This window comes from Sardina pilchardus, chromosome 8 (genome assembly GCF_963854185.1).
Source record: "Sardina pilchardus chromosome 8, fSarPil1.1, whole genome shotgun sequence".
Classification (NCBI taxonomy): domain Eukaryota; kingdom Metazoa; phylum Chordata; class Actinopteri; order Clupeiformes; family Clupeidae; genus Sardina; species Sardina pilchardus.
In genome coordinates, this window is record NC_085001.1 from 1,610,077 (window position 1) to 1,626,070 (window position 15,994).

General features: G+C 48.8%; 1 protein-coding gene across 1 annotated transcript in view; it reads left to right on the forward strand.

Moving 5' to 3' along the window:
- olfm1a (olfactomedin 1a) overlaps positions 1-15,132 on the forward strand; it is a 31,703-nt gene extending 16,571 nt beyond the window's left edge. Inside the window, 3 exon segments of the mRNA XM_062542298.1 lie at positions 8,868-8,974; positions 11,069-11,316; positions 14,692-15,132. Coding sequence (XP_062398282.1) covers positions 8,868-8,974; positions 11,069-11,316; positions 14,692-15,118 — 782 coding nt within the window. The 3' untranslated portion in view covers positions 15,119-15,132.
- The last annotated feature ends 862 nt before the right edge of the window (positions 15,133-15,994 follow it).

The window sequence follows — 15,994 nt, forward strand, 5'->3', positions numbered from 1 at the left end:
TAGGGTGGAGAGACTTTAGGGTGGAGAGGATAGCATAAGCACACTGCAGGGTATGGAGTTTAGGATGGAGAGACTTTAGGGTGGAGAGGATAGCATAAGCACACTGCAGGGTATGGAGTTTAGGGTGGAGAGGACAGCATAAGCACACTGCAGGGTATGGAGTTTAGGATGGAGAGGATAGCATAAGCACACTGCAGGGTATGGAGTTTAGGGTGGAGAGGACAGCATAAGCACACTACAGGGTATGGAGTTTAGGGTGGAGAGGACAGCATAAGCACACTGCAGGGTATGGAGTTTAGGGTGGAGAGACTTTAGGGTGGAGAGGATAGCATAAGCGCACTACAGGGTATGGAGTTTAGGGTGGAGAGACTTTAGGGTGGAGAGGATAGCATAAGCACACTGCAGGGTATGGAGTTTAGGGTGGAGAGGATAGCATAAGCGCACTGCAGGGTATGGAGTTTAGGGTGGAGAGGATAGCATAAGCGCACTGCAGGGTATGGAGTTTAGGATGGAGAGACTTTAGGGTGGAGAGACTTTAGGGTGGAGAGACTTTAGGGTGGAGAGGATAGCATAAGCGCACTGCAGGGTATGGAGTTTAGGGTGGAGAGGATAGCATAAGCACACTGCAGGGTATGGAGTTTAGGATGGAGAGACTTTAGGGTGGAGAGGATAGCATAAGCGCACTGCAGGGTATGGAGTTTAGGATGGAGAGAGTTTAGGGTGGAGAGACTTTAGGGTGGAGAGACTTTAGGGTGGAGAGGATAGCATAAGCGCACTGCAGGGTATGGAGTTTAGGATGGAGAGGATAGCATAAGCACACTGCAGGGTATGGAGTTTAGGGTGGAGAGAGTTTAGGGTGGAGAGACTTTAGGGTGGAGAGACTTTAGGGTGGAGAGGATAGCATAAGCGCACTGCAGGGTATGGAGTTTAGGATGGAGAGAGTTTAGGGTGGAGAGACTTTAGGGTGGAGAGACTTTAGGGTGGAGAGGATAGCATAAGCGCACTGCAGGGTATGGAGTTTAGGATGGAGAGACTTTAGGGTGGAGAGGATACCATAAGCACACTGCAGGGTATGGAGTTTAGGATGGAGAGACTTTGGGGTGACTCCAGTGTGGCAGCATACTGATGGCACATTAAAAGCTAATCAGCCCACTGCTCTGTGACTGGGAATGAAGACTCATAAAGACTCAGACGTTCATAAAGATTCATCTGCACAGCACATCGCTGCATCAATGCATTAACACGCCACTCTACACTGTCTTCCCACATTTAGAAGATGCTTCTTCTAGCAGTGGACATTTTGTCAGTGTGTGTGTGTGTGTGTGTCCTGTATTGAGCTCATGGAGGAATTTTGAACGGTGTAATATTATATACTGTAGCTGTTCAAATAATAGAAAAAGATAGCAAACCGACAGTTCAAGGTGTGTGATTGGCTCTTTTTTACTCACGTATAGTGTACTTCCTAGTGTGATGAGACGCAGCCCAGCAGTGTGTACTTTAGAGTGTGTGTCCATAGTCCAGCAGTGTGTGCTTTAGAGTGTGTGTCCATAGTCCAGCAGTGTGTACTTTAGAGTGTGTGTCCATAGTCCAGCAGTGTGTACTTTAGAGTGTGTGTCCATAGTCCAGCAGTGTGTACTTTAGAGTGTGTGTCCATAGTCCAGCAGTGTGTGCTTTAGAGTGTGTGTTCATAGTCCAGCAGTGTGTGCTTTAGAGTGTGTGAGACGCAGTCCAGCAGTGTGTACTTTAGTGTGTGTGTCCATAGTCCAGTAGTGTGTGCTTTAGTGTGTGTGTCCATAGTCCAGCAGTGTGTATTTAGAGTGTGTGTCCATAGCCCAGCAGTGTGTACTTTAGAGTGTGTGTCCATAGTCCAGCAGTGTGTGCTTTAGAGTGTGTGTCCATAGTCCAGCAGTGTGTGCTTTAGAGTGTGTGTCCATAGTCCAGCAGTGTGTGCTTTAGAGTGTGTGTCCATAGTCCAGCAGTGTGTATTTAGAGTGTGTGTCCATAGTCCAGCAGTGTGTGCTTTAGAGTGTGTGTCCATAGTCCAGCAGTGTGTGCTTTAGAGTGTGTGTCCATAGTCCAGCAGTGTGTGCTTTAGAGTGTGTGTCCATAGTCCAGCAGTGTGTGCTTCAGAGTGTGTGAGACGCAGTCCAGCAGTGTGTGCTTTAGAGTGTGTGTCCATAGTCCAGCAGTGTGTGCTTTAGTGTGTGTCCATAGTCCAGCAGTGTGTATTTAGAGTGTGTGAGACGCAGCCCAGCAGTGTGTGCTTTAGAGTGTGTGTCTGCTCCAGCTCTCTGCCACTCCAAGGGCTTCATCAAAACTCCCTTAACAGCTGGGGGGGTGAGGGGGGGGGGGGGGGGGGATTTGGTTTGAGCTCATCTCAAATGAAAGGAGGAGAGGAGCTGAAGAGTGTGTAAATAGTTCCAGACGGCGGTGCGTGGTGTCTGGGGCGTCATGCGGGCGAGTTGGGGCACATGGCGGCGTATTCTTAGCCCACCGAGTGTGTGAGTGTGTGTGTGTGTGTGTGTGTGTGTGTGTGTGTGTGTGTGTGTGTGTGAGTGTGTGTGTGTGTGTGTGAGTGTGTGAATCACGCTGCGCTGGTGACACAATCGCCGGATTTGGTTTGTTCAGATGTGCGAAATGATTCCGCCCGCCGAAATAATCCTGCCGTCATAGCGCGGCCACCTGCTGCGGAGGGGCACGGACTGTGTGTGTGTGTTTGTGTGTGTGTGTGTGTGTGTGTGTGTGTGTGTGTGTGTGTGTGTCTGCGGAGGGGCACGGACTGGGCTCTCACGCCCAAGGGGCGCCGCGCACGTGTGTGTGTGTGTGTGTGTGTGTGTGTGTGTGTGTGTGTGTGTGTGTCTGCGGAGGGGCACGGACTGGGCTCTCACACCCAAGGGGCGCCGCGCCACCACAACAACGGCTGATGGGATTACGGCCACTTCTGCCGGGCACACGTGTGTGTGTGTGTGTGTGTGTGTGTGTGTGTGTGTGTGTGTGTGTGTGTGTGTGTGCCCAGACAATCATCTATAAATAGGAGGAAGATTTGAAAGCCCAAAGATTACGCATCCAGATAATCCCCTCTGATGCTGGCGCATCACCACGCATCTGTGACGCGTCACCATCGCCACGGTTACGCTGGCCATCGCCGCGGTGACGCTGGCAAGGCCTCATACCGAGCAGAGTGTGTGTGTGTGTGTCTGGCAGGAAGTGGTCAAACTGTAGAAATATTAAAGTCCACTTGAGAGAAATGATGAGCTGCCAGATCACTAGAAAGCATCTTGGGTAGACTAGATATGGTAGACTAGATACTGTATCTAAGAGACTAGATATGGTAGACTAGATGTCTAAGTGACTGGTCGCTAGATCTGTGATGGACTGATATCTAAGAGACGGGTCGCTATAGATATTTGATAGACTAGATATGATAGACTAGATATCTAAGAGACGGGTCGCTATAGATATTTGATAGACTAGATATCTAAGAGACGGGTCACTAGATCTTTAGGACTAGATATCTAAGTGACAGGTCGCTATAGATCTTTGATAGACTAGATATCTAAGTGACACATTCAGGCGTTATGACTCACTGAGCGTTCTAGATTATCAATTCAGATCTGTGCGGTGTGTCACACTTGGCAGAACCATCCGAGCAGAAGAGCCAACAGGTCAGTAGCACAGCAGCGCAGAATTTAGCATTTTAAAAAATGCAGTACTTCTTTTGGAGCCAATGTGGCGTGTTGTGGGTTGGCGGGGAGGGGGGGGGGGGGGGGGGGGTACTGTCGGTACGAGGTGTGATGGATGACAGTCTCACCTCCTATTTGAGCCAGCCCATCTGTTGCCTGGTGGGCTGAGCGAGATGTGGATGTGAGAGGCAGAGGGAGGAGAGCAGAGCAGAGAGGCAGACAGACCTGCTGTTCACTAGACTGGAGCACACACACACACACACACACACACACACACACACACACACACACACACACACACACACACACACACACACACACACTGGCTGTCCTTAGACCTGCTGTTCACTAGACTGGCCCACCAACTCAACTCCTCCAGCCTGGAGCACACACACACACACACACTGGCTGTCCTTAGACCTGCTGTTCACTAGACTGGCCCACCAACTCAACTCCTCCAGCCTGGAGCACACACACACACACACACACACACACACTGGCTGTCCTTAGACCTGCTGTTCACTAGACTGGCCCACCAACTCATCCAGCCTGGAGCACACACACACACACACACACACACACACACACACACACACACACACTGGCTGTCCTTAGACCTGCTGTTCACTAGACTGGCCCACCAACTCAACTCATCCAGCCTGGAGCACACACACACACACACACACACACTGGCTGTCCTTAGACCTGCTGTTCACTAGACTGGCCCACCAACTCATCCAGCCTGGAGCACACACACACACACACACACACACACACACACACACACACACACACTGGCTGTCCTTAGACCTGCTGTTCACTAGACTGGCCCACCAACTCAACTCCTCCAGCCCTTAGAGCTGCTGTTCACTAGACTGGCCCACCAACTCATCCAGCCTGGAGCACACACACACACACACACACACACACACACTGGCTGTCCTTAGACCTGCTGTTCACTAGACTGGCCCACCAACTCACCTCATCCAGCCTGGAGCACACACACACACACACACACACACACACTGGCTGTCCTTAGACCTGCTGTTCACTAGACTGGCCCACCAACTCAACTCCTCCAGCCTGCTGTTCACTAGACTGGCCCACCAACTCAACTCATCCAGCCTGGAGCACACACACACACACACACACACACACACACACTGGCTGTCCTTAGACCTGCTGTTCACTAGACTGGCCCACCAACTCAACTCATCCAGCCTGCTGTTCACTAGACTGGCCCACCAACTCACCTCATCCAGCCTGCTGTTCACTAGACTGGCCCACCAACTCAACTCATCCAGCCCTTAGAGCTGCTGTTCACTAGACTGGCCCACCAACTCATCCAGCCTGGAGCACACACACACACACACACACACACACACACACACACTGGTTATCCTTAGACCTGCTGTTCACTAGACTGGCCCACCAACTCATCCAGCCTGCTGCCCTTAGAGCCTTGTTGGAAAAGATAGCTCAAGTTAAATTACTACATTTTATTCTAGCCAGGTTGTTGTATATACACACACACTAGGAGCAGTGAGTTCACTAGGAGTGTGTGTGGGGGGGGTGGCTGTTCAAGGGCCCCTCATCTGTGGAAGTGAGTGGATGTGTTCAAATGTACCCAGCCAGTGAGATTTAGTACATGAATACATAGAGTACCACAACAGAACATTAAGTGAAGATGAGACACAAAGTCCAAATCAAAATCACAAGACAGAATCCCAGACTGAGAGTCGGAGAGGCCGACCAACAGTGCCCACACCTGACGCCTCTCCCAGGAGCAGGGTCATCCACCAATCACCTGACGCCTCTCCCAGGAGCAGGGTCATCCACCAATCACCTGACGCCTCTCCCAGGAGCAGGGTCATCCACCAATCACCTGACGCCTCTCCCAGGAGCAGGGTCATCCACCAATCACCTGACGCCTCTCCCAGGAGCAGGGTCGTCCACCAATCACCTGGCCAGCTGCTCCTAAACAAACACAACACAGGGAGCACGTACATACAGCTGCTATGCACTTGAACACTGTATCTCCACGGTTACAGAGCCGTAACAATAGAGATGCTGTGAATTAGAATGCTATCTCCGTGGTTACAAAGCGATACAAATAGAGAAGCTGTGAATTAGAACGCTATCTCCACGGTCACAAAGCCGTAACAATAGAGACACTATGAATTAGAACACAATCTCCACGGTTACAAAGCCGGTTACTCCAGGATGCTTTAGGGACATGCACTCCAGAGCCATATAGATACAGAGTTGCGACAACTCCATTGACGCTAATGTTCCATATTTTCTCAACAATAGTTCCCGGAAGTTAGGATCGAACATTAATAGCGTTCTCGTTAACAGACAGTAAAAGACGGTTATTCTAACGAACAGTCAATCGCTTCCGGGAACTATTTTGAACTATTTGAAGTTACACGAACCACGTCACAAACCGAATTTTCTGTACCCGAGTTGTCGCAACTCTGTATCTATATGGCTCTGATGCACTCTAGTTCCGCTCATGTTCAAGGTGTCTGGTAAACCCATAGACTGTAAAAAATAGGTTAAACCACAACATGCAGACCAAGGTTGCTATTCACAGCACTCAAAAGCCAGACCAATCCCATTTCTCTGGTTCAGTCATCCTGAATACAGTGGCCATACATGATTTCTCTCAAATATGATCTACATTCCAATTAGATTAACTTTATTGAATCATTTGTAGCTTTAAAAAGGAACAAATTGTCATTCTATGATATATATCTCTTTATAGAGCAATTAGTGAGATTTAGGTTACGATTGTCCATACCTATGTTACTAGATATTACCGTATAGTGTATATGTGAGTGCAATTAGTTGCGATTGTCCATACCTATGTCACTGGATATTACCGTATAGTGTATATGTGAGTGCAATTAGTTACGATTGTCTACCTATGTCACTGGATATTACCGTATAGTATGTGAGTGCAATTAGTTACTATTGTCCATGCCTATGTCACTGGATATTACCGTATAGTGTATACGTGAGTGCAATTATTTACGATTGTCCATACCTATGTCACTTGATATTACCGTATATGTGAGTGCAATTATTTACGATTGTCCATACCTATGTCACTGGATATTACCGTATAGTGTATATGTGAGTGCAGTTAGTTACGATTGTCCATACCTATGTCACTGGATATTACCGTATAGTGTATATATGTGAGTGCAATTATTTACGATTGTCCATACTGTACCTATGTCACTGGATATTACCATATAGTGTATATGTGAGTGGCTATGAAAGCTCAGAGCAGCACAAGGAAGCGTGTGTGAGGACAGAATGCTGCTCAGGAGAGGCCAGAGAATAAGACAGAGACTTCACATGCATGCTGTTGTCTCTGGAACAGAGCAGAGCAGCTGAGAGCCACTCATGCGTTCCACACATGCTTTTGAGGAACAGCAGCACAAGCCACAGTGTGTATTGTAGTTTCCCAGCCAGTGGACACACACGTCCCTATAGATCTGACCTCCCGCACATCCACACACACACCGAGAGAGGGAGAGAGAAGGAGGGGGAGAGGGAGAGAAGAGAGAGGGAGGAAAGGAGAGGAGGAGAAAAGAGAGGAGTGGGAGAGAGAGGTGGATGGAAAGAAGAGGGAGAGAAGAGAGAGGGAGAGAAGAGAGATAGAGGGAGAGGTGTGGGCAAAGCAGTGTTGTGATGGAGAGAAGAGAGAGAGTAAGAGGTGGACGGAGAGAAGAGAGAGGGAGAGAAGAGAGATAGAGGGAGAGGTGGATGGAGAGAAGAGAGAGGGAGAGAGAGAGGGAGAGGTGGATGGAGAGAAGAGAGAGGGAGAGAAGAGAGAGAGAAGAGAGGGAGAGGTGTGGGCAAAGCAGTGTTGTGATGGAGAGAAGAGAGAGGGAGAGAAGAGAGATAGAGTAAGAGGTGGATGGAGAGAAGAGAGAGAGAAGAGAGATAGAGTAAGAGGTGGATGGAGAGAAGAGAGATAGAGGGAGAGGTGTGGGCAAAGCAGTGTTGTGATAGAGAGAAGAGAGAGGGAGAGAAGAGAGAGAGTAAGAGGTGGATGGAGAGAAGAGAGAGGGAGAGAAGAGAGATAGAGGGAGAGGTGGATGGAGAGAAGAGAGAGGGAGAGAAGAGAGATAGAGGGAGAGGTGTGGGCAAAGCAGTGTTGTGATGGACGTATAGCAGGCTGGCCGGGGGGTGGGGGTGAGGGGGGGGGGGGGGCAGAGGTGTGGGGGGGGTCAGAACATTCCGTCTAGTTCTGCTCCAGTGACCACATCTAGAGATCTAGAGATGCCATGTCAGGAGCACAGCAGATGGGTGTGTGTGGGTGTGTGTGTGTGTGTGTGTGTGTGTGTGTGTGTGTGTGTGTGTGTGTGTGGAGGGGGGGCGGGGGGACTAAAGATAGCAAAGGGATTCTTGGTTGGAGGGTTTCCTACACTCTAGCGAAGCAGGGATGAATTTTTAAAACACACACACACACACACACACACACACACACACACACCTACCTAAACACACACACGCACCCATGCGCTGAATACACCTAATGACCTTCATAGCACACACCTTTCCCGCCCACTCTTCTTCTGCCACCAACTTCTACTCACCATAGATGTAGAGGGCAATTATTTAGCTCTGGGGGGCAAATATTCAGTAGGCTACAATGGGGGCATTTATTCAGTACTGAGGGGCATTTATTCAGTGCTGAGGGCATTTATTCAGTACTGAGGGCATTTATTCAGTACTGAGGGGCATTTATTCAGTACTGAGGGCATTTATTCAGTACTGAGGGGCATTTATTCAGTACTGAGGGTGAGGGGCATTTATTCAGTACTGAGGGCATTATTCAGTACTGAGGGCATTTATTCAGTGCTGAGGGGCATTTATTCAGTACTGAGGGTGAGGGGTATTTATTCAGTACTAAGGGCATTTATTCAGTACTGAGGGGCATTTATTCAGTACTGAGGGGCATTTATTCAGTGCTGAGGGCATTTATTCAGTACTGAGGGCATTTATTCAGTACTGAGGGGCATTTATTCAGTAGGGGCATTTATTCAGTACTGAGGGCATTTATTCAGTACTGAGGGGCATTTATTTTCATTTCTGATGGCCGTGCTCTCCTGTAAGGGGCCCTGTGAGGGTCATTTCTGATGGTCATTTCCCTCCTTGTGTCTCCAGCGTGCGGGAAGCTGACGGGCATAAGTGACCCCATCACCATCAAGACGTCCGGATCCCGCTACGGCTCATGGATGACCGATCCCGTTGCCTCGGATGGAGACACACGGGTACGTTCTGCACCCTTATCCACCACATAGAACCCGCAGTACAGTGTACGTGGAACCAGCACAGAGTCGTATGTTAGAACATACATTAAATGGATCCTGCAAATAGTGGTATTTCTAAAGCACAGGTTTGTGTAAATATACTGTTCGCTTCTCAGAGCTTGGTCCATTTAGGATGCGGGTTCCTGTATGGTACAGTAACACAGATTTATGAGAAGACTCTTTACTCCAATTTACTCCTTTGAAACCTTTCAGAAACCTGTGGGGACAAACTGAGACCGAGTAGGGCTGTTTAAACTCTGCCCAAGCTTCTCTCTTTCTCAGTAGAGCTGTTTAAACTCTCTCAGCCTCTCTCTTTCTGAGTAGAGCTGTTTAAACTCTGCCCAAGCCTCTCTCTTTCTGAGTAGAGCTGTTTAAACTCTGCCCAAGCTTCTCTCTTTCTGAGTAGAGCTGTTTAAACTTTCTCTCTCAGCCTCTCTCTTTCTGAGAGCTGTCGTCTAAATGACCTCATGGTTCTCTGTAGACAGAGAAGAGAAGTTTAAAAGCACTACAGAGCTTGCACTGTGGCCTGGAGAGAGTTATTCTAGGGATGTGTGTGTGTGTGTGTGTGTGTGTGTGTGTGTGTGTGTGTGTGTGTATGTGTGATTGTGTGTCTGTACTGTATGTGTGTGTCTGTACTGTATGTGCGTGTGTGTGTGTGTGTGTGTGTGTGTGCGTGTGTGTGTTTGTTTGTCTGTATATCTGTGTGTGTGTACGTCTGAGCCTGTGCATGCCTGTGTGTGTGTCTATGTGTGCGAATGTGCGTTTGTGTATGCGTGAGCGCGCGCGCGCGTGTGTGTGTGTGTGTGTGTGTGTGTGTGTGTGTGTGTGTGTGCGTGTGCATGCCTGTGTGTGAGTGTGCGTATGTGTATGAGTGCGCGTGTGTGTGTGTGTGTGTGTGTGTGTGTGTGTGTGCGTGTGTGCATGCTTTATCATGCAGATCCATTCCTCTCCTTCCCTCTCTCTGCACTCTCCGCGGTGGCTGTGTGAGTGTGCAGCCCCACTGGACTGATCAGCAGAGTAGATGGGGACTCAGTGTGTGTGTGTGTGTGTGTGTGTGTGTGTGAGAGAGTGCAGCATCCCCACTAGACTGATCAGCAGAGTAGATGGGGACTCAGGCAGGGGAGTAAATCTCTCCAAATTGATTGCCGGTGTCACCAGGCCATTTATTCTAAGAGGTGATGGATGGCTTGGCAACATCAAAACCCTCATTGAATTTTGACAGCAGTTCCAAAAATACACTCCCTCAGTTAACCAATAACCCTCCTCATCTCAGAAAACCAACCCCCCCCCCCCCCCCCCCCTCTCAGTTAACCAATACCCATCTCACACTGATAGCAGCCACAGTGGGAACACATTCGGCCTCGATCTGCCTCTAATTTGGCCCAGGTCTGGCCTCGATTTGGCCCTGAACTGGCCCTGATCCTACATGGATTTGGCCTTGATAAGGTCTAGGTCTATTTCAGTGCCAAGAGTTCTCTACTCAGTGTATGTGATTTATTCAAGGCAAAGATACAGCTTCTGATTAATTCTGATTAAAGCTAATTAGCTTTACTTCGCATGAGTGAGAGAGAGAGAGGGAGAGAGAGAGAGAGAGAGAGAAATAGGGAGAGAGAGAAGGAGAGAGAGAAGGAGAGAGAGAGATACTGTAGAGAGAGAGAGAGATACTGTAGAGATCAAAGCAGGACCCTGAGGAGCAGCATAAGGCAGCTCCAGCGCTTCTTCAGCAAGAAATCAAGTCTATTAGATAATCAATACTAGCCGATCAAGACTGTTAGATAATCAATACTAGCCGATCAAGTCTATTAGATAATCAATACTAGCCGATCAAGACTGTTAGATAATCAATACTAGCCAAAAAACACACTGCTTCATGGGATTGTGTATTGCTAATAAAAAAAGCATTCAATATCGCATGCCATGTTGTTGAAATACGTTAAATGTTGAACATTAAGCTCACCAAAGGATCTCTTTGAGTAAGCACAATATACCCTTAGGCCAATCATGAAGAATGTAAATATCATAGAGCCTGATGTAGTGTGTCTTGTCTGACTTTAGGTGTGGTACATGGATGGCTACCACAACAACCGCTTTGTGCGCGAGTACAAGTCCATCGAGGACTTCATGAACTCGGACAACTTCACGTCGCACCGGCTGCCGCACCCGTGGTCAGGTACGGGCCAGGTGGTGTACAACGGCTCCATCTACTTCAACAAGTTCCAGAGCCACACCATCATCAAGTTCGACTTCAAGACCGCCGCCATCAGCAAGACCAGCCAGCTGGACTACGCCGGCTTCAACAACAGGTGCGCTGCATCGGGGGCTGGGCTGCTAATTCCCTTGTGTTAGTAGAGGTTCACTAATGGATGGGCTGCTAGCTCCCTTGTGTCTAGTAGAGGTTCACTAATGGCTGGGCTGCTAGCTAACCTTGTGTCTAGTAGAGGTTCACTAATGGCTGGGCTGCTAGCTAACCTTGTGTCTAGTAGAGGTTCACTAATGGCTGGGCTGCTAGCTAACCTTGTGTCTAGTAGAGGTTCACTAATGGCTGGGCTGCTAGCTAACCTTGTGTCTAGTAGAGGTTCACTAATGGCTGGGCTGCTAGCTCCCTTGTGTCTAGTAGAGGTTCACTAATGGCTGGGCTGCTAGCTCCCTTGTGTCTAGTAGAGGTTCACTAATGGCTGGGCTGCTAGCTCCCCTTGTGTTAGTAGAGGTTCACTAATGGCTGGGCTGCTAGCTCCCCTTGTGTTAGTAGAGGTTCACTAATGGCTGGGCTGCTCCCCTGTGTTAGTAGAGGTTCACTAATGGATGGGCTGCTAGCTCCCTTGTGTCTAGTAGAGGTTCACTAATGGCTGGGCTGCTAGCTAACCTTGTGTCTAGTAGAGGTTCACTAATGGATGGGCTGCTAGCTCCCTTGTGTCTAGTAGAGGTTCACTAATGGCTGGGCTGCTAGCTCCCTTGTGTCTAGTAGAAGTTCACTAATGCCTGGGCTGCTAGCTCCCCTTGTGTCTAGTAGAGGTTCTGTAAAGTAGGGCAAAATATATAACAATATATTTCCCACTTTTATACGTGTTCTGTCTACGTCCGGCGCTTCGATGAGGTTGAATTGGACTGTAAAAATATCTGAGAAGTTAGATGGCAATTGTGTTAGGAATTTCACCAAGAATCTGACTCCATAGATATATTGTACCACTAATAAATTACCAAATAACTAATGATGTTAACTATGGTAGAGAATGGAATGGCACACTAAACTTTTAAAGATATGCAAACTGAGCGAGGAGAATTAACCATTTATTAGGCCTTGAGCCTTAGGTAAGAGTAAAAGTATCAGTAATTATCCTTAAACAAAGTAACAAAGGATAAGTAATCTTAACCTCAAAACAAACAATAAACTTGGACTTAAACCTTAACAAGTTACCAAGTTAAAATGCTACATACATCAGATAAAACAATATATCAAATAATGAAAATAACAAACCCCATAAAGAAATCAAAAGATAGAGAGAGAGAGAGAAAGGCAGGGAGAGAGAGAGAGAGAAAGAGAGGGGCAGAGAGGTCAGTGTGACCTCTTGCCTAGACCAGAGCAGAGCAGGAAGAGAAGAGTCACCTCTTGCCCAAAGCTGAGAAAGAGAGAAGAGCGCGAGGTGAGAAATTCTCAACCTTAAACTATCATGCAGGTCACCCCCCAACCCTGTGGGTGGGATGTGGGTGTGTCCACCACCTGAAGTTCTCCCGTGTAGTTCTTACTCTACAATTATGTATACATACATTAGAGTGCAATGAAAGCGTGATCAGGCTGTTGCCCACATTACAAGTATTAATTCAAGACCAAACATGGATGTATTATCATTTGTCATGAAACAGATACATTTCAGTTTCCAACATTAATTCATCAGAGGCATGGAGAGGGGGAGAAGAGGTGTGTCCGAGGGCCTTTTCCCAAATGGCCGGCCACACACACAATGGGAACAGTTCAAATGCAAATAGATCACCTGGACACAAAGGAGTCTAACTGTGAGGTCGTCTCCCCCGTTCTGAACTTTAGGGATGTTTCTCAGATGGAAAATTTACCAGCTTACAGTTCACTAATGGATGGGCTGCTAGCTCCCTTGTGTCTAGTAGAGGTTCACTAATGGCTGGGCTGCTAGCTAACCTTGTGTCTAGTAGAGGTTCACTAATGGCTGGGCTGCTAGCTCCCCTTGTGTTAGTAGAGGTTCACTAATGGCTGGGCTGCTCCCCTTGTGTCTAGTAGAGGTTCACTAATGGATGGGCTGCTAGCTCCCTTGTGTCTAGTAGAGGTTCACTAATGGCTGGGCTGCTAGCTAACCTTGTGTCTAGTAGAGGTTCACTAATGGCTGGGCTGCTAGCTCCCTTGTGTCTAGTAGAGGTTCACTAATGGCTGGGCTGTTAGCTCCCTTGTGTCTAGTAGAGGTTCACTAATGGCTGGGCTGCTAGCTCCCTTGTGTCTAGTAGAGGTTCACTAATGGCTGGGCTGCTAGCTCCCTTGTGTCTAGTAGAGGTTCACTAATGGCTGGGCTGCTAGCTCCCTTGTGTCTAGTAGAGGTTCACTAATGAGGTTCACTAATGGCTGGGCTGCTAGCTCCCCTTGTGTCTAGTAGAGGTTCACTAATGGCTGGGCTGCTAGCTCCCTTGTGTCTAGTAGAGGTTCACTAATGAGGTTCACTAATGGCTGGGCTGCTAGCTCCCCTTGTGTCTAGTAGAGGTTCACTAATGGCTGGGCTGCTAGCTCCCTTGTGTCTAGTAGAGGTTCACTAATGGCTGGGCTGCTAGCTCCCTTGTGTCTAGTAGAGGTTCACTAATGGATGGGCTGCTAGCTCCCTTGTGTCTAGTAGAGGTTCACTAATGGCTGGGCTGCTAGCTCCCCTTGTGTCTAGTAGAGGTTCACTAATGGCTGGGCTGCTAGCTCCCTTGTGTCTAGTAGAGGTTCACTATTGGCTGGGCTGCTAGCTCCCTTGTGTCTAGTAGAGGTTCACTAAGGAGGTTCACTAATGGATGGGCTGCTAGCTCCCTTGTGTCTAGTAGAGGTTCACTAATGGCTGGGCTGCTAGCTCCCCTTGTGTCTAGTAGAGGTTCACTAATGGCTGGGCTGCTAGCTCCCTTGTGTCTAGTAGAGGTTCACTAATGGATGGGCTGCTAGCTCCCTTGTGTCTAGTAGAGGTTCACTGATGGATGGGCTGCTAGCTCCCTTGTGTCTAGTAGAGGTTCACTAATGAGGTTCACTAATGGCTGGGCTGCTAGCTCCCCTTGTGTCTAGTAGAGGTTAACTAATGAGGTTCACTAATGGCTGGGCTGCTAGCCTTGTGTCTAGTAGAGATTCATTAATGGGTGGGCTGCTAGCCCCCCTTGTGTTAGTAGAGGTTCACTAATGGCTGGGCTGCTAGATCCCATGTGTCTAGTAGAGGTTCACTAATGGCTGAATACGTGTCATGTGTGGTGTTATGTAAAGCATGGCTGCCATATCCATAGACAGACGCCATGTTGTTGCCTGGAGCTGCCGGGGGGAAACTGTGCTGAGTAGATACAGGAAGTGGCATGAGGACGAGAGAGGACAGGAAGAAACATGCTGCCATCGATCTGGTCGTAAATCTGCCTCCTTCTGTTGTTTGTTTGTGTGTTTGATTTCTGGCGTTTAAAAAATCAACAACTATTGATCCCCGCAGGTACCACTACTCGTGGGGGGGCCACTCCGACATCGACCTGATGGTGGACGAGGGGGGGCTGTGGGCCGTCTACGCCACCAATCAGAACGCGGGGAACATCGTGATCAGCAAGCTGAACCCCAACACGCTGGCGGTCATCAAGAGCTGGACCACCAACCACCCCAAGCGCAGCGCGGGCGAGGCCTTCATGATCTGCGGCACGCTCTACGTCACCAACGGCTACTCGGGCGGCACCAAGGTCTACTACGCCTTCCACACCAACTCCTCCACCTACGAGTACATCGACATCCCCTTCCAGAACAAGTACTCGCACATCTCCATGCTGGACTACAACCCGCGCGACCGCGCGCTCTACGCCTGGAACAACGGCCACCAGGTGCTCTACAACGTCACGCTGTTCCACGTCATCCGCTCCGAGGAGCTCTAGAACGCTCCGCACGCCGCTCCTCGGGGGGGGGGGGGGGGGGGGGGGGCAGGGGGGGGCAGGGGGGTTAGACGCTCCGCACGCCGCTCCTCAGTGGCCTTCTGGGGGGGGGGGTAGATGTTCAGAGGGTGGGGATGGAGGGGGGGGGGGTTTGGGTGGAGGGGTCTTGTTGGGAGTCGTCATTAAAAATGTAATAAGGTACGCTGCCTAGTAGAGAAACAGCCACACTGGGAATGCTCACACACACTTGCCAAATAGGTCACGCTTCCACCCAGAGAGCAGCCGACTGCTGGGTCAGAACAGGGCCAGAACAGAGCCACATCAGGGCCACATCAGGGCCACATCAGGGCCACATCAGGGCCACATCAGGGCCAACTTCTAGCCAGATCCTCTGCACAGTCAGCTGCTCTCTGGGTGTTCTGGAACAACACAACAGCTGACTTCAGACCCCTTTGAGATGATAACAGATGTGTGCCATCTCAAACAAACCTGTTTTTGTTTATTTATTTACTTGTTTGTTTGTTTGTTTTGGTTTGATCTCCTGCCGAACATGTACAGCTTAGTTTGTTTGTAAATGAAGACCCATAGAGAAAGTATTTACAAGCAAAACGGTAATACACAGCATTAGCGAATCCAATAGCATCTTTGTATTGAATGCAAATAACATTGTGAGATACTAAAGACATGACGGCGATGACTGTTGGAAACACCGTGTAAGAGTCTGTGTGGTGGTCGTAGCACTCTCTTTTCTTAAGGTTTCTGCATGGGCCTTTTCTACTCACTATCCTCACTTCTAAGGGTGTCTTTTGCAGTCCCCACACTGTTAGCTTAAAGGAGACTAGTTAGGAAATGTGCTCGACATTTCTCTCTTTTTTACTT